At 49.1% G+C, this 21,496-nt stretch overlaps 6 protein-coding genes across 6 annotated transcripts; 4 read left to right on the top strand and 2 right to left on the bottom strand.

Annotated features, from left to right (window-relative positions):
• Nucleotides 1–3,153: 3,153 nt before the first annotated feature.
• On the bottom strand, nucleotides 3,154–4,833 carry Aud_004554 (cytochrome P450; the record flags this gene model as incomplete). The annotated part of the gene is made up of 3 exons (XM_043289494.1): nucleotides 3,154–4,145; nucleotides 4,198–4,623; nucleotides 4,683–4,833. 3 exons carry the CDS (start codon nucleotides 4,831–4,833, stop codon nucleotides 3,154–3,156), a joined length of 1,569 nt encoding a protein of 522 aa, XP_043145429.1.
• An 891-nt stretch (nucleotides 4,834–5,724) lies between these two features.
• On the top strand, nucleotides 5,725–7,049 carry Aud_004553 (uncharacterized protein; the record flags this gene model as incomplete). The annotated part of the gene is made up of 5 exons (XM_043289493.1): nucleotides 5,725–5,871; nucleotides 5,923–6,286; nucleotides 6,342–6,459; nucleotides 6,510–6,574; nucleotides 6,640–7,049. 5 exons carry the CDS (start codon nucleotides 5,725–5,727, stop codon nucleotides 7,047–7,049), a joined length of 1,104 nt encoding a protein of 367 aa, XP_043145428.1.
• An 847-nt stretch (nucleotides 7,050–7,896) lies between these two features.
• On the bottom strand, nucleotides 7,897–8,946 carry Aud_004552 (uncharacterized protein; the record flags this gene model as incomplete). Its single annotated transcript, XM_043289492.1, has 1 exon — nucleotides 7,897–8,946. The coding sequence occupies one exon, from the start codon at nucleotides 8,944–8,946 to the stop codon at nucleotides 7,897–7,899; it is 1,050 nt and encodes a 349-aa protein (XP_043145427.1).
• Nucleotides 8,947–10,004: 1,058 nt separating this feature from the next.
• Aud_004551 (uncharacterized protein) lies at nucleotides 10,005–14,879 on the top strand (the record flags this gene model as incomplete). The annotated part of the gene is made up of 1 exon (XM_043289491.1): nucleotides 10,005–14,879. One exon carries the CDS (start codon nucleotides 10,005–10,007, stop codon nucleotides 14,877–14,879), a length of 4,875 nt encoding a protein of 1,624 aa, XP_043145426.1.
• Nucleotides 14,880–18,202: 3,323 nt separating this feature from the next.
• Aud_004550 (oxidase ustYa family protein) lies at nucleotides 18,203–19,250 on the top strand (the record flags this gene model as incomplete). The annotated part of the gene is made up of 2 exons (XM_043289490.1): nucleotides 18,203–18,536; nucleotides 18,607–19,250. The coding sequence occupies 2 exons, from the start codon at nucleotides 18,203–18,205 to the stop codon at nucleotides 19,248–19,250; spliced, it is 978 nt and encodes a 325-aa protein (XP_043145425.1).
• Nucleotides 19,251–20,007: 757 nt separating this feature from the next.
• Nucleotides 20,008–20,775, top strand: Aud_004549 (uncharacterized protein; the record flags this gene model as incomplete). Its single annotated transcript, XM_043289489.1, has 1 exon — nucleotides 20,008–20,775. The coding sequence occupies one exon, from the start codon at nucleotides 20,008–20,010 to the stop codon at nucleotides 20,773–20,775; it is 768 nt and encodes a 255-aa protein (XP_043145424.1).
• Nucleotides 20,776–21,496: the final 721 nt, after the last annotated feature.

Raw genomic sequence — 21,496 nt, 5'->3', positions numbered from 1 at the left:
AACCAATAATTGATGCTGTCTGGGAGGTTCTATGTACCGAATTGAGAATTGCTGATCACTTCTCGAGTGCCACTATGCCAGCCAACCCTGAAGAACAGGAATTCACAACTGAGTTCTATCAGTATCTCAGCTCCAAGGCGGCATCGGCAAAAGTAATGCCATTCCGGTTCGGCAAATACCAGGTGGCCTGAAGTATCGGAGGACTGCCACTTTTCAGTCTGAACAAAAGTCAAACTGAAGGAAAGGACTATCTGAGAGCAGTGAGCGCTGAGAAGGTAGTTTACACCATCTCTTAGAAGATATTTCAATGCATTATCATCCCTCTCAGCTTTTGTATCTCATGGTTAATTGCAAAATAAATATCAAGCCATGGGTGGTGTGCAACTGCTCTCTGCAGTCATGAGATGATATCCACAATCACTTAAAAGGATTCCACTTAGTTCTCAGTGTTCAGAGAACATTAACTCGCCAATCCGCAACCTGCACTTATTTTTTCAAATTACCCCCCAATCATAGATAGTCCTTTGCCAAGTCGGTGAGAAAGAGACAAATGAGAAAATAGCATTACATTGTTTCCATGACATGAAAACTAAGCTCAAACACACATCTGCCATCTAGCAAGTCACGGAACGCAGTACATGCATATAGATAACCAGCTCATCAACCAGCGCCTCTCTACACAGTTGGTATTCTTTAAGACTCCCCACCGGACTTTGACATTACTTAAGTAGTGAAAGAAGGACACAGACCCGGTATGTGCAGACACTTCGGGCTGAGACATGACTCACAGTGACATATTCTCAGCAGCAACTTCCACCTGCTGGAAATCGAAGTATCCATCCATATTACTCAGCTGCGGGGTGGCACCTAGACTACGCGAGTAGCGCAGGGCGAGTTCAGCGCCATGATGCGGTGCATTCTCTCCAATAACGGTGCAGGGTCGATGGATGTACCAAGCCGGCCTCAGTCTATCAAACAAGGAGTCCAAGGAACGCCTCACTCGCCCATTTTGACGATGTAGGCCCCTCGGAGCCTTCTGCTAGTGGATATGACGAGGAGACCGAGATTGGTCCGAGTGTCGTATTCCCGGAAAGCAAGATGACACGGCCAGAAGGGACTAGTGGACGGCATCCCGCTGCGAAGGTCAGTCTTCGATATCCCTCCTGTATGACTATCTGATACGTACAGAAGCATTCAATATCCCTACCAAATACTTGACAACCCTACTATATGCGTATTCGATGTCCTCAGTATATACTATATAAGCATTCGATGTCCCTATCAAGTGCTGGATATCCCTATTCTACTAGTATTTTGATGTTCCCTACGATTGGTCCGTTTGTACCATGCACTAATAGTCCGCCGCGGCCCGCACAACGCCTTGGTTTATATTGGTTAGAAAATAGCTTGGACTTCACCTTCTTCCATACATACATTCTCTCCATCTTTGATCTGGACACCAATCAACATAATACACGTGCCAGATCCTGAGATGCATCATGGGGCAATATTGGCTGCCCTTGGAAATCATCTCCTTGGTCATTTCTTACCTCGATGTCGCTACAAACTCCAGTCTGATTCCATATGCAACAGTTAGCCGGGAGTGGCAGGCCTGCATTGAGCAGCGCACGTTTGCCATACTCAAGCTGAACACCCCCCAGCGGCTAAAGAAATTCTCTCAAGTTGTTGCCTGCAATAAGCAAAGGCAAAGTTATGTTCAGGAAATTCGTCTCATTATCCAACTTCAGCCATACAATATTAGGGCGCGTGCCTACTTTGACACAGCTGCTGAGCACAGTCGCAATAATAAAACTTTTATCCAAACAATACAGAATATTCTCCGGATTCTAGCAACTTGGCCAGAGAACCACCGAGGAATCGAACTGTTCATTCAGGCACAGTCCCCTACCTACGCCAGTAGGCGAGACAGACCACGGTGTGAAGCAGCTCCCGACGCACCAGAGGAGGATCTACCAGACTGCAGATTTGAAAGATCTTACCTCCATATATCTGAGGAAAATCTGAAAAGGCTTCTGCCTGTGACGGCAGTAACGACACTTTCTATTTTTGGGGGGACAAGATATGAACGGTTAATTAGACCCTCAGCAACAGCTGTCATTGCATCAAAGATGCCACGGTTACAGAAAATGATACTGAACCTCAGGGATAACGAAAAACGAGATCAAGACCTCCGCACGCGCAACCGCAATGGTAGGTTCTATCCCATTGTATATCTATCAAGCTGACCCCTATCACAGAGTTCGCGAACTCGTTACATCTCTTGCCACATTCAGTACAGAGGTTTGACCTCGTATTCTTTACTGAGGAATCGGGAAATGAGACTCTCGAACCCATCAACCTTATCCAAGGGAAACTGGAGGACCTCTTCAGTACTCAGTTCCGGGGCTTTTCACAGCAACTTACATCACTGTCTCTGCAGTATGCTGTTGTAGGAAAAGAGTTATTCTGGCCTGTTAATGATGATGGGAATGCACAGACCCCGTTTTGGCCGAATCTAACCATATTCCGCCTCGAGTATCGAGACAAAAGCCCTTCCGGACAGCGGTATTTTGAAATAGAGCCTATTGAGGATATAGAGGATGGGGGTGCTTTGCGACCGCTTCGTGAGAACTGGCATCCAAGATACCGTGCAAAAGCATCAATGGAACTTCTTCAGGAACTCTATATCTCAGCTGGAAGGGCAGCACAGCACATGCCACGGCTGCAATGTATGGATCTGAAGTGTGTCTTTACTTTGGTAAGTCACGGGTTTATGTATGAGGTAAACGAAAAAGCTGCAACAGCAACTTGGACAGATCCAGCTGCATATGCGCCCGAGGAATGTGTTCTCCAGGTTTGGAGGGATGCCGCTTTTGAGCACACTGGCGTGGAATCGAGCTTAGAGGTCAAGTTGATAGACAGGGCGGATATCTCTCATCCTTGGCTATCTTCATGATATTTATACAAAGCCTTGTACATAAACATCAGTCAGTGCCACTTTAACAGCCACTTTAGGTGTCTAAGACATATTCTCCCTGGCTATTCTTCATGTATACCTTGGGCAATTACATGAATGATATCCACATTATCATCTTCTTGATTAATCACAATAAACGCAGAACTAAATTCACTAAACAAGAGATACTGATCCGGCTAAGTGCTGCGCCGACGAAGCCTCACCTCAATCCCCTCCTGACGAACAAAAAAGCTATTATGCGTCTTCCATTCCCCTTTCGGGTCCGCCAATTCGACCTCGTACCTCGAGACCAGCGTGGCCACCACCTTGTACACCTCCATCATCCCCAGGTTCCGGCCAATACACACCCGGCTCCCAGCACCAAAGGTCAGGTCAGCAGCATTCATCCGCTTGAGGCGCTCCTGGTACGCCTCCTCGGTCTCGCGGGTCTCGTCGCGAAGCCACCGCTCCGGCCGGAAGAATTCGGCGTCCTCGCCCCAGACGGATTTGTTGCGGGCGAGCACGTAGGGGTTCATACCGACGATGCATCCGCCAGGGATATACTGTCCGTCTGGAAGGGTGAGGCCTTCGTCTGGGACGTAGCGCTCCAGACACATGGCGACACCGGGATGCATGCGCATAGCCTCGCGGATTACCGCGTTGAGGTAAGGCAGATCCTGCGCAGTTTTGAACGGCACAATTGTGGTTGATCCAGGAGAGAGGGTTGAAACCTCGTCCTGCAATCGTTTCCATACGGCTGGGTTCTTGAGCGCAAAGTACAGCGCCGCGTTGAGGGTGATGGCGGTGGTGTCCGCGCCGGCAATCATGTTGATCATGAGGTAGGAGATGATCTGGGCGTCGTCGACGACGTCGGGGAAGATGGACTTTGCTTCGATGAACTTGTCCAGGAAATCTGGCTTGGCTGGGTCATGGTATGCTGTATCTTTGCCCTGGAGGCGGTCGACGAGGTGTTGGATGGAGATGTTGGTGATGTTTCCGAACGACGGGGGTCCGATCCGGTAGACGGGATTCTTGTCCAGGAGGTGATCGAGAATGGGCAGTTGACTCACCAAAGCAAAGTAGTCCATGGCCTTGTCGGAAATGGCGATGGTGTGGTCGAAATCACAGCCCTTCTCGAGGTACCCGATGGGTTCACTGAAGGTGACTTTTCCTACCACGTCCCAGGTATCTGTAGCCAAAACAAATAAGCAAGTGACTGGTGGCCAGGATGCCTCGCTTACAGTAGAGCAGCCATTGGCCGATGTCACAAAGACTTCCGGCTTTCAATCCATCAATAAACTCCTCCTCCAGTCTCTGACACAGGACGCCAATAGTCTCATCGATATGGGGCTCCAGCGGCAGCACACCCGACATGGAGTAATGCTTTGCGATCGGCCGCTTCTGCTGCGCATGCACCTGCGGATCACACTCGCTGAAGAGATTGTAGATGATTTTGCCGTTGTTCTTTGCACTACTTGCATGATAGAACTCGGTTTTGCGGTAGTCGCCCCTGGTGCTGTAGATCGTGCGGATCAACTCGGGCATATCCAAGTCAACCACATTGGGCGCAATCCGAACCACTGGACCGTACTTTTTGTGCAGATCCGTGGTGAGGATTTGCATTTTCCCCTTCCGGACATGATATATCCGCCAGAGGTTGGTCCACCCTGTCACAGGTACTTCCATTAGGGGAGTTGCAAGAGGATCAGGGGTATACCTCACATACCTGCAAGAATTGGGCCGGGGAAGCGGCGTAAAGGGGAGATGAGATACGTCACCAGATACCAGATGACGAGAGCAGTGCATAGAGCTCCAAAGAATGGATTGACAAGGCCTCTCCGACCGTAGTCGAACGCCACAGACTGAAATGCGTCCATGATGGGGTGACAATGTATTGTGTTTCTAGGGTATGAAACAGAAAGAGATACAGAAATCGACAGGGGCAGGAGCCTGGGTCTGTAGTATTTACACGTCTCCCATGGCACTAATTTATTGCCTGGGAAGGCTGCCGACCGTAGATTGGAAGCTGGGGTCTAGATCCTTGATTAACGCCCGATATCGTTCGCTAATGCACAGATGAGACAAAATAGGTAACTTCAGTCCGCACGGGCCGTCTTCATGGCCAAAGTACCATTGTGGCTGCATGAGGGATACCCCCGATTGGTCCCATCGGACGAGATGCCTACATGTCAAGACCCAATTGGAAACCTTCCTCAGAGGCAACCAGGCCGCGGGTGACCTGTGCGTCCTGTCCTGTGCGTCCTGTCCTGTGCGTCTTGCCCTGTGCGTCTTGCCAAACCGACGGCGGGGGCCAGATGACACCTTGCAGTGCTAGTCGAATCTGACACCTCACCTGCCGCTCCAAGCGCAACTATGATTGGAGGGATACAAAGCTTAATCTATTTGAGTTGGGACCTATCACTTAAGAAACTACGGAAGAAGTTTCCTGCCCTATAGCCTGTCCTGTGGACAGATCACTCAAATTACTTTCGATATTTGGGATATGTGGGCAAAGGCGATCATCCCGAAATTGTGGTTATGGCTGATATCTATCAAGTTGATGGATCATCGAGGCGCTCGTTCGGAAATGCGGAACGTCAATTATTGATCTTCAGCAAGCCGTTGGAATGGCAGCTCAGGGACGTTCTATTTTGAGTAGAAAGTACGAAACTGCTTGTATATCTACCTGCTTGAAGCCAGCCAGCTACATCAGACATTCCCCTCGGTCAACGTCAAAGAACAGCCTCCTCAGAACAGAATACCTCAGAATGGCATTGGACAAAGGCGCAAAGGCCATCGCCGTCATGTGGGCGATGACAATACTGTCATTCATTTTTGTGCCTCTGCGCCTGTACACGAGAACCTTTATCATCAAAGCACTCGGCATGGACGATCATGTGTACAACCTTGCCTGGGTACGATTATAACATTGTCTTGCACATGTTTCATGGATTGACTGATGCCAGGTCTTCTTGCTGCTGTACACCGTGTTTCTCACTATTTCCAATCAGCACGGATTCGGGCATCCCATCAAGACATTGTCCTTGGACGAGGCGGTGCAAGCGATCTACCTGGAAATGATCGGGCAAACGTTTGCCGTCCTGGGAATGGCCATCGCCAAGCTGTCTGTTGGTATATTCCTCCTCCGCCTTGTGGTCAAGACATGGCATCGAGTGTCGATTTGGGTATCCATGGTCAGCTTGTCTATTGTCTCGGTCTTGACGGCCATAATGTTCTGGACCCAGCGGCTACCATCTAAGTCCATTTATGATCCGCGCGTCCCCGGGCGGACTGTCGTCAACATTGTTCCCTTTTCAGTGTTGCTTGGCTGTAAGAGTTTCATTTATTTGTGAGAACGCAGCCAGACTTGAGCTGACCAATTTAGCATGGTGTGCCGCGGTGGACTTTTACTTTGCCATCCTGCCTTGGATCTTCATCTGGAATCTGAACATGAAGCAAAAGGAGAAGTTGATCATCGCCATTAGTTTGAGTCTGGGCTTTATGTTTGTTGCCAGCCCTTCCATGTCTCACAGGATTACGCTGACTGTCCCAGCGCCGGTATCTGCGGTGTGATCAGAACGATTGACTTGGGCGGGCTCGCAAGCGCCAATTACACCGGTTAGTAGCCCTGTGCTCCTATCATCTCCAGAGTTTATTAAACTAACATCTTTGGCACACCCCAGAGTCCACAGTTGATTTGGTCATATGGTCAGCTGTAGAGATGGCAGCGACACTCATCTGCGTCGGCATCCCCACCGTTCGCCCCTTATACCGCCACATCGTCCACGGGTCGCGGTTCAAAGAATCCAACGAGGGTTATAAGAAGCATGACGAGAGCGGCGAATCGAACCCGGTGATCAACATGAAGCCCCTGGGCAAAAAGCCTCGGAAGGGTGATCTGGACACCACAACATCGACAGTTTTGGGAGATACTGAGTTTGATATGCCTCGCGGCGAGACATCGTCGTATGTTCAACATGTGAGAGAAACGGACGAAGAGAGGCTTGTGGGTTCTCCCAGAGGGCCGTATGGCCACTCCATCCAAGTGCAAGAGGAGGTGACGGTTGAAAGGACCTCAATGATGTCTGGCTAAGGCTTGTAGGCGCAAAGAAGGAGCAAAAGGAGTTAAGATGTAGGTACTAGGGCTCTAATATACCTTACTTGTAGGGACTGAGCTGTTTAGGCCAGGATTGGCTGAATTACTGATTTGATCAAAGTGGAAGGAGGCGGACTGTAAATATATATCCTGACAGTCAACTTAGCTTCATTTAATACTGCCTTTATGGGCTTATTAGGCACACTGGACATACCATATAGAATAGCGATCCCAGAAGTTCCACACGATTAAGGGGACCCTCCATAATCAGCTGCTGACAATACCGAAAACACCTGAACACTTATCAAATTACGTAGCCATGCTGATTATTCCAAGAAGTAGTCAAGGGCGGACTCGCGAGTTTTATGAGTCTAGTTTATCCAATCTTTCTCCGCACAACATCATATACACAAGTGTACACCTTGGACGATTTATTATCACTCTGAGCTTAAAGCAAATAAAGTTAAATGGACACTACGTATACTTGCTCTCACTCGATGTCTTGGATTTAAGCTGATTCTTAATAGGATGATGCAGCTTACCAGCACCTCAAAAGTCCATTCATGGCTTCGATGTAAATTGGAAAGAACCTTATACAAAAAAACAAGATCTAATACTACCTGAAGGACAACAAAACAAAGCAGGCATTATAAAATCACCCGAAAAGTAAAATTGAACGGTCAGGCCGAAACAGCCCGGATATTTTGGTCACCGACCTGCCACCGCGATCCGAAATCAAGGACGATTACATGCGTTCAAACTTGTCTAACACGGGGGTTTGATCTGCTTTCAGCTTTCATTGCTCCACAGGTAGACAAAAGCATAGGGTGGCTTAACATTCTCGTCAATTTTCCAGATCAAGAGAAGCCGCCTCCTCTGGACTGATGGGTGTGAAATTCTCGCTGGGCGAGGACTGTTCATCCAATAACGAATTGACAGCGGACATGGTGATGAGGTTTTTTGAACCGTCATGACCTGCTTGGAATTTCCCCCAATTGCCATATTGATCATATATCGTGAACTGATTCGTATACCAGCCACCATTATCGGGGTATAATCTGCCTATGCCCCCAAGAGTGAAGCGGGTGAAACATAGGGCACCCTGTCGTTGATTGATTGTAATATCGGCTCGTGCGTTCTTGTGCCCTGCTTGCCTTGTTTGTTGCGAGCCCATCGGCCACAAGTAGTGCAGGTAGCTTTGTTCGAAGATTCCCCCCTTAGAAACTCGCAAATAACATCGCTCACTCGGTGGATCGTTCGCCGGGTCAAAAAAATGGCCCCTGACTTCGACTTTTTGAAATCGATGGGCCTTGCTTGAAAAATAATAATTGTCCTGATCGAATGCAAAGTTCCCATTTGTAGTCGTCCCATTTTTGGTATCCTCTCGGTCGAACTGGACATTGCTCATGTTGTAATGGAGGGGGGCTATACCGGTGATGGTCACATGGGAATCAAACCTGCCCGGCCCACCGCCGCCGGTATGGTAGATGGTCCCATTGGGAGCCTGGATGCTTGCCCCGATGTTCTTGTGCTCGACTCTCGAGCTCGAAACCCACCAGGTTTTCTTTTGCAACGCTGTAGTTTGGTTGGACGCGTCGGTCTGCGGCGTCTCAGTACTCGCAGCTGACGGCAACACATGGTGGAATTCGTTTTCCTGGCCCGAATAAGTCCAAGGGGCCGACAGTTGCGTAGTAGGACTGAAATAGTCCACCAGCTTGATCGTATTAAGCTGCGCCGCGCTTAGCGTGTGGCCTGCACCGGTGGTCGGATTGATCGCTGCAATCGACACAAATACAGGTACCTGCATTTGACCATTGGCGAAGAGGCTATCTCGGGTATGATCGCCTGGGCTGGTCTCAACCCTGAAATCGGTGACTTCCCACTGTACAGCCATGATAAAGTATGTGGAGATCCTGATTAATCGAGAGGATATGAAATGAGAATGAAGATTTTTGCTACCGAAAGAAGGGTACTTTGGAGAGGTATCTTGAGGGGGGTTATATATATGTTTTGCCCGACTCCCCATGCAGCACGGGTCTCCCGACGATAATGTCTCTGAGATACAACTGATGTGTTGGCATTGACAAATTGGGGGGGGAACAGACCCTCTAGACGCTGCATGGCAGACTGTCGCCACTCACAAATGTGCTGCCTCGGGCGCTTCTGACAATGCTCGATAGAAACATATATTATGATGCTGTAGCATGCAATATTGGCTTTGAGGTCTTCCACTTCCTGCCCTGTCCATTGGGCACTGTAGATGAAATTTTACCTAATAGGAATATGGCTCATACAGATATCCAAGGATAACTGCTTAAACGAAGATTCAGCTGGGAGATTAACACGAAGATGCATACACCCCTGTGAACAACTTACCAACCATGCTCGTTCCGGACCGCCCCGTGGACCCTCAGCTGAATATCTTGATCTTTCCTGCAGGTTCCCCGCTAATTGAATGTAACCATGGCTTCTTGACAGTAATGATGCCCAATAGAAAATAAGTATACAGATTAATCATATATGGATGCTCAAATGTAGTAGCAGCTGGGAGCTGAGCACGAAGATGCATATACACATGTTAACAACTTACCAACCGTGTTCATTCCGAACTCCCTCCCCCCCATGGACTCTCAGCTGAATATCTTGATCTCTCCTGCAGGTTCCCCGCTATTGAGATGCAACGATAACCTCCTGACACGGATGCCAGAGGATATTTCCGGCGAACGCGGTTGGCGGAGAACCGACACCTACATTGTACATGTCGACTCGGAATACGACAGGAGAAAGTATGTGGTTGGCAAACAATGTTTCTTGTCCAGTGGGAAATTTGAAAATGTGATGAGTATATAAGAATATTTAGTTTGCCATATGGTTCCATCACCCTCATCCTCAAGCCCTTCATTTCGCCCACGTTATTAAGAAATAGTTTCAAAGAAGAAAAAGAAAAGAAACATGTCCAGTCAAACTCCTTTTTACTCTCAGGGCTTTAATTTTGAGAGCTTCGTTCAGAAAGGGGTGGACCCTCGCACTGGACAATACTCATGCTCGGTCGACATCTATGAAGCACCGGCCCAGACGCGCAATTGCCCCGAATTCAAGCTCACGCTCAGCTATCATGCTCTCAACACCCAGGACGTCGGCCTTGGCACCGGCTGGTCTTTTAATCTGTCCTCGTACGAGCACCGGCAACGGAAGACACTGATACTGTCGACCGGGGAGAACTACCAGGTCACCGAGACAGCCAGTGTTTTCCTTGTCAAGGAACAAAAACTCAAAAGTTTCCGGGCCAGGAAGATTGACTCGGGCTATGAGGTGGTCTATAAGTCAGGCCAGACAGAAATTCTGTCCAATGCGAATGATACGTATGATCGATCCGTCCCGATTGCGCTGTACGGCTCCAATGGTCGCTCCCTCCGGTTCATCTGGGAACGATCGGGCTCACAGCCCCGGCTCAGCAAGATCCAGGATGGTGGCGACGATCTACTGGAGGTGCGGTACGAAACCTCCCAAGTAAGGATCACACAGAACCCTGGCACCCCGGAAGCTAGCACCTTGACCCTCGTTCAAAGGAACAACCAGTTGAAGGAACTCCAGTTGCCAGTGAGCGAGATGCCACCTTGGGAGTTCTCTTACGTGCCATTGGGTCAGTTCACCGGCCTCTCGCAGGTGAAAAGTCCCATAGGATTGATTGAAGAAATAAACTATAAACGGGACGGACATCGCATGCCAGCCCGGGCGCCGTATGACGCGATCCCTTATGTGATTTCTCACGTCGTGCGGCCGGGCCGCCAGCAGCCCGCGATCAGAACGTCATACAGCTACTCCACGTATAACTTTCTCGGGTACAATGGTGGCCGAGATTGGAGTGCTACCGGAGATAATCTGTATCAAATGCGCTCGGAATATCAGTATACCTCAACGGTGGAGGTCGAAGGCGGAATGAAAACAACGTACGAGTACAACAAATTCCATCTTCCCGTCGTGACTCAGCAGCAGCAGGGCACGAAGAAGACCACGCAGACCATCGAATATTACGCATCTCCTCTTACATCATTCGATGACCAGCCTGCGCAATACCAGCTGCCGAAAAGCGTGACGATAGCCTATGCAGACAGCCAAAGTCAGGCGGAGCGGACGGAAGTTACTAGATATGTGTTTGATGAATGGGGGAATCCAACGCAAGAAGTCAAAGCCGACGGCGTGACGACTGATCGCACCTACTATCCGCCAGAAGGGGAAAAGCTGTCTGGGTCTGGGCAGGTGCTGTGCCCGGCGGATCCTCATGGCTTTCAGCGCTATCTGAAGACTGAAACGCTGACACCGGCGACAACCTCATACCCCACACCCACTCGGAGTGAGCGCTTTACGTACCATGAACTTCCTACAGCAACCAATGCCCCGACGAACACGTTTGTCGCTGTCAAGGACCGTGCCACCCGCGCGGGGGACCAGTTACTGAGCAGCGCAGAGTTCGCATATGTCAACCAGCCGGGGTCAAGAGACCATGGGCGCATCCAACAGGAGACCACATGGGTATCTCAAAATTATGCTACGGTACAGACATCGGTCTATCAGTATCCAAGCAGCGTCGAGTTCAAGCGGGCTCTGACCACTACAACCTTCGACGGCGTTATCGTCAGAGACGAGACAACCTTTTCGCTGTGCTCCGGATTACCCCTGCTCCAGAAAGATGATGATGGCGTGCAGGACCGCTTCGAGTATGACAAACTCGGCCGGATGCTCAAAGCCACGGCTGCACTGGGCACCCGATATGAAGCAACGCGCCAGAATGAGTACTCCATCAACCAGGACGGAACCGGCTGGCTCTTGTCAATGACGGATGCCAAGGGCATTCGATCGCGATATATTACCGACGGTCTGGAACGGATATGCCAGGTGGAAAAACAGGACGATGGCGGCACCTTCCGCCTGGTACAGGAGCGGGGCTATAATGCCCAGGGCCAGTGCGACAAAACAGCCGAGATTGATTGGCTGACTACGAAGGGTACTGCAGTGGAACAACGCAGTAGTCAGGAACTGGAATACGATAACTGGGGGCAGGTCTGGAGGACAACAGACAGCAGTGGTTTGATCACAGTCGTGCTCACAGATCCGATCAGCTTGACCCGGACAGAAAAGATCGAGGGTGAAGGACAAACTGTCACTAAGTTAAATGTTTCCCGCGCTCCGACCCAGACTACGCTGTTGCGAAAAGATGGAACCCAGTATAGCAAGGTCGAGTACCGCTACGATGGCCTTGGCCGCCTGGCGGAGAAGGAAGATGTTTTAGGTCGCAAGACGCTGTACGAATCCGATACCTTTCACCGCGTCACGAAGACCACTTGGCCCGGGGGCCGGGTGGCCACTGTCGACTATGCGATCCAAAGCGCTGCAACGTTACCTATCGCAGTCAAAGTCAATGGCATCACTCTGGCTGAGCAGTCCCTGGATGGGTTGGATCGGGTCACGGAGAGAACTGTCGGCGCGCGAATCACGAAGCAAATGTATCGGAGCAGCATGCCACAACCGGCACAGATTACGACGCAAAAGGGTCATGAATCCAATCTGACCTATGAGCCGGGCTTGAGCCACGCAGTCACAGAAGTGATTGGCCCGGGTGTTGAAGATGCGTACGGCTATGACCCGCAGAGTGGGCTTCCAACACTGCTCACATCCTCCTACAGCACCCGGGACCTCCGGTATTCTCCATCGGGGCGCCTAAGTCACGAAACGATCCAGATCGCCCAAGGCGCAGGCTTCTCTGCACAGTCGACATACTCGATGGCCGGGAAGTTGCTCGGTTACACGGATGTGCACGGACAAGAATATCAGGCCGAGTATGATGCTGCTGGACGAATGAAATCGATGAGCCTGGAGAAAGCGAACGAAGAGACACTGAAAGTCTCCTTCTCGTACGATAATTCAAGCCGTCTAACACGCACAGAAGTGCAGGACAAAGCACGCAATGCTAGCCTAGCCTCGAGTCTCTCCTATGATGACTTCGGCCGGGAGGTCGAGCGGACTGTTTTCCAAGGGACCAAAAAGGTCTACCAGCTAACCCAATCGTACGGTGAGACAGGGCTAGTCACTACGCGGCACCTGGAAGACGGTGATGGCAAACTTTTACGAGATGAGGTCTTCGTGTACGATATCCACAATCATCTTGTTGAGTACAATTGCGAGGGGAGCCAGCTGCCTTCGCTTGAGCAGGGCCGTCTTCGAAGCCAACACTTCAGCTTCGACGAATATGACAATCTAGTGGAAGTGAGAACCCACTTTGAGGATGGGAGTGAAAATATTTCGCGCTATTCACACAGCGCAGCGGATCCAACCCAGCTCATCCGGATTACCAACACCCACCCGGATTTTAGGGCTCAAATCGACCTGGAGTACGATGCCAACGGCTGCCTGACCCGAGACGAGCACGGTCGCACCCTCGAATATGACAGCGTGAACCGCTTGCAAGCAATCCGAGATGGAAGTGGTGCGGTCGTCAGTCAGTACCGCTACGACGCGTCTGGACGGTTGATCTGTCAGATGATCCCCGAACAGCCAGACACCTATCTCTTTTACCGAGAGGACAAACTCATCGCAACGAAGTCAGGGGATCGCCATGTGAGCTATATATCTGACGGCAATGAATACTGGGGGCAGTCCGTACAAGAGGGGACCGCCACGCAAACTCAACTGTGGGCTTCTGACGGCCATCAATCCGTTCTTACCTGGTTGGATGCCCACCAGCCTGGTCAGATTCACCATCAGCAATATACGCCATATGGCCACAGCGCCGCAGGGTCATCGCCCTCTATTGCCTTCAATGGACAGTGGCGTGATCCCGTGACCGGATGGTACCACTTAGGCAATGGGTACCGCGTGTACAACCCAGTCACGATGCGGTTCCTTACGCCAGACTCATGGAGCCCCTTTACCACCGGCGAGATCAATCCTTATGCTTACTGCTCCGGTGACCCAATCAACCGCATTGACCCCAGTGGGCATTTTGGCTTTTTCAAGAAGCTCTTCAAGAAGTTCAGTTGGAAGAATCTTATCACCGCGGTGGCCGGACTGGCAGTCAGTATTGGGGTCGGCATCCTCACAGGGGGTGCAAGTCTGGCGATCCAAATCGGTGTCGGAATCGCGGCGGGGGTTGTGGCAGGTGTTGCAGCGGGTGCCTTGGGCGATCTGGCAGATGGAAGGACGCCAACCTGGAAATCGGTGGCAGTCGATGCCTTCGGTGGACTGGTCGGCGGGGCCCTCGGGGCAGTTGGCGCGGGGGTCGTATCCGGCGCATTCAAGACCGCCATACAAACCCAGCTGGGTCGAGTTGCATCCTACGCTCTCGTAAAAGAATCCTTCAAGACAGTGCTAAAGGGCGTCGTTAAAGATGCGGTCGTTGGAGTGATCATTGCCGAAGCGGCAGGCCATGTGATCCCCTACGAAAAGGCCCTATACCCATCCTCTGGGGCGAATGAGTCTCAATCTCAGAGCCATTCAAATGATCAATTGCCGGATCAGTCCTCTAGGGCTAGGGACCTCAGTAGACCAGCTCCGGGGCAAGGCGAAGCTGCCTCGGCCAACATGCCAGGTTCGAGTTATGGAGTTAACTCGGGTGTGAGAGTCGGACAGTCGATTCCCGACCTGTTGAATCGGGAACTCACCTGCACTTTCGGGCCGGTGGGCTTACCCCAGAGCAGGCCACAGTCCACGGGGAGTGGTGCTCTTGAGGCCCTCGAAAAGAGACGAAAGATGTATGCCTCTATGAGAAGCAGCATACGGAGACCACAAGGGTCGACTGGGGGAAATCCTATGCCTGGCTCCGGAGCGTAGGAGTAAAGGAGATGTGTACACAGTTGAGCTTTCATTTACTCCAATTTACCCTACGCCTATTGATGGTGCAGCGATGAAAAGGTGGCGTCTGACGATGTTAAAAGGGACAGTATATTGACCGAAACCACTACTTCCAGAGATTATTGGCAATAGATCATGGAATGGTGGGCTCCCATCCCATCTAGGGTGCTAGGAATAGATATTAAATCCTCTGCATAGTATGTCGCCAGAGTAGAACTAGAAGAGTTTGAGATGCAGACATCAAATATACGCATCACAATCTGACGGCTCTGGTTGTCATCATTAATAATGAATACCATGCGTAGGATTAGATGTCAATCCACGAGCAGCTAACATGCCTGTGAAAGATGAGCCTCATTAACTACTCTGGGAAGGGAGATTGCAAGGTACTGAGCATACCAAGCTTATAGAAACAAAAGACTCCTTAATTCGAGCAGCTTTTACCACCCTTATTGTGTCCAACAATGAAGAAGAATTATTTTATCAGTCCATACTTTTATCTTTTAACCAAGGAGCTCAGAGCAAGGCTCTTATCCTTATTCTCATTTTAGTAACTTCTATCAGAGCCTTAAGACATCACTACAGAAAGCAGCAGAGGTCTGGCAGCCTATTTTGTCTAAGCAATAATACATGCTGGACATTGGGCCTCTGAAGTAGGAGGATGATGAATAAAGCCCTGTAAATTTCCCTAAACTGTCCCTGCAGGAAGCCATATTAGGCAGATTGCTCACCATATTCCCACGCATCACAGCAGTAGAGAATGGAAAGCTATGAACCTACTGACAAAGTGCAAATAAGGAGGTTGTAAGCTCAATATATAAAGGCTAAATAGATAATTACTCAGGTATCTAGCCCTCCTACTATCAGACAACTGGCCTCAAACTGGTCATGGAGATGAAAGTGCTTCTAGTAACACTAATAATATGAACAGAACCAAGCTAGATAGGTAGTGGCTATTAGTTGTATAATGGTGTGATCCAAGGTTATTACACATGCTATGTTGCATGCTAGTCATGATGGATTTCCACTGCGCATACCAAACCTACTGTCTATGCCACCATAACACTATTTACTATAATTTGATTGGATTTTCAAGCAGTTCAGTAAGTGAGACTAAGTGAAAAAAAAAAAAAAAAAAAATATAGCTGGGATTCGCTGGTGGTCACCCACCCAACTACTAACCAGCTGGTGTGTAGCTTCAACGTGGTCAAAAGGTTAGGTGTAGCTATTATACAACACTACTTTTAGTTGCGCAACCCTAGGTGAGCATAGGTGATTCTAGATAAGTATAGAATAGATAGGGTGAGTAGTCTCCTATAAGTACCTATAGTTACTTATACTTAACTAATTAAATTCTCTTTAACCTATCGAGGGCTTTCTTTTAAGGTTTTATTAGCTATACCTTATTTATTAGTAGAGCATAGCTATAATAATTATTTTAGGTAGTAATTAATAGCTTATAGCTTAGACTTTACACTAGACCTACTTAGAAATTTTCTGCTTAATTTATTATAACTACTAGTAGCTTATTATTAAGCTATTAGAGAGGTGAATAGAAGAGATCTAGGTAAATAAATACTTATACCTTAGTAAGAAAGGGAAAGAATATAGATATAATTATAATTTAAAGAGGGCAGTATTTTGAGTAGTAGACTTCTTGCTCAAAGATAGGTTCGTCATGAAGTGATAAAAGCAGCAAAATGAGTGTGTTATTTCTTAAAACAGTCAAGCGTTCAAGGACCGAGCTTAGATATTCAGGAACAGAATGTTGCCACGTGACAAGTCGTAACGTACGCAATGTATAAGGGACGAAACGAGCGTCGATAGTTTGAATACTGCGTTAAAAATGCTGGGGTGATCCGGTGTAAAGATTTGAGTTCACTCCTTATTTTCAAGGGTAGAATGGAATGGCTTCAGCCTCGTTGTGGCGCTTCGGGTAGAATGGAATGGCTTCACCCTCATTGTGGCGCTTCGGGTAGAATGGAATGGCTTCACCCTCGTTGTSRCGCTTCGGGTAGAATGGAATGGCTTCACCCTCGTTGTSRCGCTTCGGGTAGAATGGAATGGCTTCACCCTCGTTGTCACGCTTCGGGTAGAATGGAATGGCTTCACCCTCGTTGTSRCGCTTCGGGTAGAATGGAATGGCTTCACCCTCGTTGTCACGCTTCGGGTAGAATGGAATGGCCTCGCTATCCTTGCCAGCTACACATAATAGTCAGTAAAACAAACCAAAGATAGGATAGATGTGATTCATACGCGTTGGAGCAGCCAAAGCTAATGGCAAGCCAAGTGCCAACAGTGCAGCAACGAGCTTCATCTGCATATCTGCGAAGTAGGAGGGAAGAATGCAATAACTAGCTTCCTTATCACGGGCTATGTATTGCCAAGTAGGTTCAGCTTCTTCTGAGGTTAAATTGAATCTGGCTCGTGTTGTCCATTGCGGCAAAGTATGGCAGATTTATAGCCCGCCTTGGAGGGCTTTCAGCTTAACTGTGTCTCGGTCACCGCTGGAATGGAACAGCAAGTCCATACCCAGAGTAGAAATTGAGTCAATGATCCTGTTCAGTTGCATTTCTCCTCACCTCGCCTTACGAACTGAGTCATTTCGTAGCCTGCATGTTGTTCTGATATCCCTTGCACTGTGAGACTCAATGATACAGGGCCTTATTCAATGTAGCAATACTATGGATTCAAACCCGAGCGTTGGCTCAATCACTAGCGGTGTAGTCTATAATGCATGTAATCTGTACTTTGTTATGTTGTATCACATAACCAGGGTCACGGGAGAGGCTGCATCATCTAGCTGCCCCCAAACCCTCAGAGCAATTGAGGCATCTCTACGCAATCATGACCCCGAGAATATCATAGACCCTATATCTGCTCGGAAGTACACAATATGGGCGGTGTAGTCTGTACTGTACATGTCTTTTGTACAACGTAACATTTGAAGACCTTATAATTAGGCCCTGATAACCGCTCCCACAACCCAACACCCAAATCGCAAGGAGCCCCCAAACACCAACATTCCATCTGACGCATGGTGTTGCCGCAGAGAATATAGATATATTATAGGGCTTTGCGTATTACACAATTGCTCCATGAATTATAGGTGTGCGGCATTCCCTTTCTCTTTCTATGCAAGGGTCTAGTGTAGCAGCGCTGATATATATGCAGTTGATTGTCGATGATTACATAAACGCAATCATGCCCATGGATCATCTCCCTCATTCTAGGTGGCTAAAACAAATCGCTCTTCTTTTTTGAACCGCAGGCCCAATCTGATGGAAAGCAAAAAGCACATCATGGCCGCTGACGATACAAAGGACAGGGACATTGACGCCTTTGCTAAGGAAGAAGAGAGTCTTCGCGAGAGCAATAGTGAACAAGATTCTGAGATGGGTCTCTTAAACGGCTCGCTGCGGTCCAGATCCAGGAAATATTTCTTTATTTGCAACGATGGACAGGAGCTGAGACGGAGCCCTAAACATAAGTGTGCTGCTTGGACTACGTGGGTCATATCATTGAACATATTGGTATTCTGTGGTTCGATTCTGTTCCTCCTATCACCGCTATCTACTCAGTCCTGTATGCGACATCTTAGCGATCAGGATAAATGGAAAGCGGCATCGTACTACGGTGAGTTTTATCTCGACATAGCAATGTCAGATATCAAACAGAGAGAAAGCAGACTAACGCTCAACCTCAGCGCCACTGCTAGAGCGATTCGACATTCCACGACTCGTTCTGACAACCAATGGCTCCTTGTATGACCCCGATCCCCCATCACTCCTACGCATCCCTCAAGGCGACGAAGCCGACGCAGAATGGTTCAGAATCAGTAGTGGCGTCTTCCCGATCCTCATCTCGGCAGAAGAGATCCGTCGTCTCGGCAAGGACCCAGCACTCGCCGTCCGAGTCCCTGATAAGTTCGGCTTCGGGCCCGATGCCTACCTTGCCCAGACGGAGGTTTTCCATCTTCTGCACTGTCTTGATATGCTACGCAAGGAGATCTCCTATGAGTACTATTATTTTCCCATCTTTGGAAATAACCCGGATGCACAGCACACGGCCCATATCTCTCACTGCATCGATGTCCTGGCCCAGTTCATAAAATGTCAAAGTCCCGTTGATGTGATCCTTTTCAACTGGGTGGACGGGTGGGACCAGCCATTTCCAGATTTCATGAATAAGCATGTCTGTCGCGACTATGAGGCGCTGCTGGCCTATGTGAACGAGAACTCGCTCCCAAAGGAGGTGTTTCAGGCAATGAAAGAGCCGCCGGATGACTACCCAGTTCAACCGGATCCTTCAATTGCGCCCTTCTTACCTACAGCCGGACCTGGGAGATAAGACGAAGCGTACATGAGGGTGCATGGCAAGTCATAGAGCCTTGGGTAGCACAGGTTCGGATACTAGGTCGGTCGGATCCAATATTAGCTCGATAAATCCGACTTATTAATGGATCGAATCTCAGTGTATGTTGGCGTCCTCGCAAATCATTTAGAATTGGAGTCCAGCAACATACAAGTTCGGGTTACATGCCCCGTTTGCGCTATCTCCCTGGTGATAGCGACCATTTACTTTACCTTAGAAGACTTAGAAGGCTGGTATTAGCCCTGCAATACTAAAATAAGACTATATTGGGCCTCATCTGAGATATTGCAGCATAGGCCCGGGAGCATCATTCTAGCTGTTTCTCTACTGTCAACAGATAATGACAGACCTCGCCGAGAAAAAAGGTTCTTCTACCGAAGGCCATTTGGTTTCTCTCTTTGTTTACGATTGACCTCTACGGCTTTTCCTGTGCTAAACAAATATGTGAGTGTTGCGGCATGTAGTTTGAGGCAGGGGTCGAAGGTGTTGCAGACTTTTATCAGGATTCCTTGCCGGATGCTTAACTCCTTGCAGCTCGAGTTCCCCAACTTGCCAGCAAGGGACTTAGCGGTGTAAGTGACATTACGATATTTTCAGTGAAACGGGCGTTGGACCAGAGGGGGCCAGTGCGAAGCAAGTTTCGTCCGCAAGGGTTTATATTTGGTACAACGTCTCCGTTCTCATCGAGCAGGACTTTTATAAGACAGGTCATTCAGCTAACGCAATCAGAAACATGAAGAACATTCCGGGGGAGGTGTTATCACAGGAACGGGATCCTGAAAACCCATCGATGCCTCAGTACGAACGTCTCATCCAGAGGAGAAGCATTGAATATGGCGACTCCTACCATGATAGCGGGACCGACGATGGAGTCGCAATCCCAAACGCCTGCAAGAGATACCGGACGAGCCGCCTCCAAACGAAGGATATCTTCATTCTGCTTCTGGCTTCCTTCGGCCTCATTGATCTAGGACTTCGAGCATTGGCCCTTCTCCGACTCCGCCGATATATATCCTGTAACTGCGGCGACACCATCCAGGAGGCTCGGAACAATAACTGCAGATACGACTCCTTCGCAGCAGCATGGCTTCCTCCGGCATGCCGAAACGACGAACTTCTCGAGCAGTTTGAGCGAGCCGGTCCCAATACAGATGGAAGCTGGCCATACTACGCAGATAAGAACGGCACGAAAGTCCTCTCCCTGGAGCAAGTCTCCATGCTTCCCGAAATGGGAGGCCATTTCTTTGCGACGCATCAGTGGCATCTGGTCCATTGTGCGTATTACTGGAAGAAGATGTTTCTGGCTTCCAAGACTGGCACCGTCATTGAGCATAGGTACAATAATCTGGCTCATATCAATCACTGCGAGATGATGTTTTTGAAGAGGGATCCGTTGGATAAGATTGTTACGGAGGCGGGAGTATCCCTTCATTCAGATAGGATTGTTATCGCGAAAAGCCACGCGCATGGTAGTGACCATGAAGGAAATCACTCATATTGAGATTTTGATGATGCTGGCCCGCCATGAAGCCCTCATCTGTATTTAGGTCCTATTACTATCTTATCCTATGCGCTATTTAACGTAGAGCTCTGTAACCTGGCAGTCCTCTTTTGCTAGCCACGACTATTATGGTTACTATTCTGTTAGCCGATCCCAGCTAATAGCGTTTGTATGGTAAACGCATATACGCGGAATATCAAGGGGGATGAAAGTCTGACTTTTCTGATCTATGATCTTGTACTAGAATTTATAGATAGGAAAGAATGATGATGCTGAAGCCATGCATTGCCCAGCGAAAGAGGGTTAAGAGAAAGTACTATGTCCTTTCCGACGGCCTTTGCGGCTCCGGGCTTCCAGAATCCGCCATTCGAGTTAGCGCTGGCATACAGCGGGTTCCGGTATCCGGGCCCGAGGTACTGAGGGTTCAACGAGAGCCGCCGCTGCGGATGCCGGTGTTGCGTGTGCTTGAGTCCTTGGATGCGGTTGTGGAAGGTCGAGGAGTCGGGCCTTGATTGATGCGTTCACCAGCGAGCCGGAGAAGAAGGGTTTGTGGTGCGGCATCCTGGTCGTCACTTTTTGCCAAGCCAGCGGCCATATCTGGATGCGGTGCTGCGGTTTATTCGGGAGCCGTTGGAGACGAATCATTCTGCTGGAAAGGACGATTCTAGGACTACTAGGAGATAACACTTGGTTTGATGATTAACCTAGTATATACAGGCAA

Source organism: Aspergillus udagawae, assembly GCF_001078395.1.
Source record: "Aspergillus udagawae IFM 46973 DNA, scaffold_3, whole genome shotgun sequence".
Taxonomy (NCBI): Eukaryota; Fungi; Ascomycota; class Eurotiomycetes; order Eurotiales; family Aspergillaceae; genus Aspergillus; species Aspergillus udagawae.
This window is presented reverse-complemented; position numbering and strand designations above follow the sequence as displayed.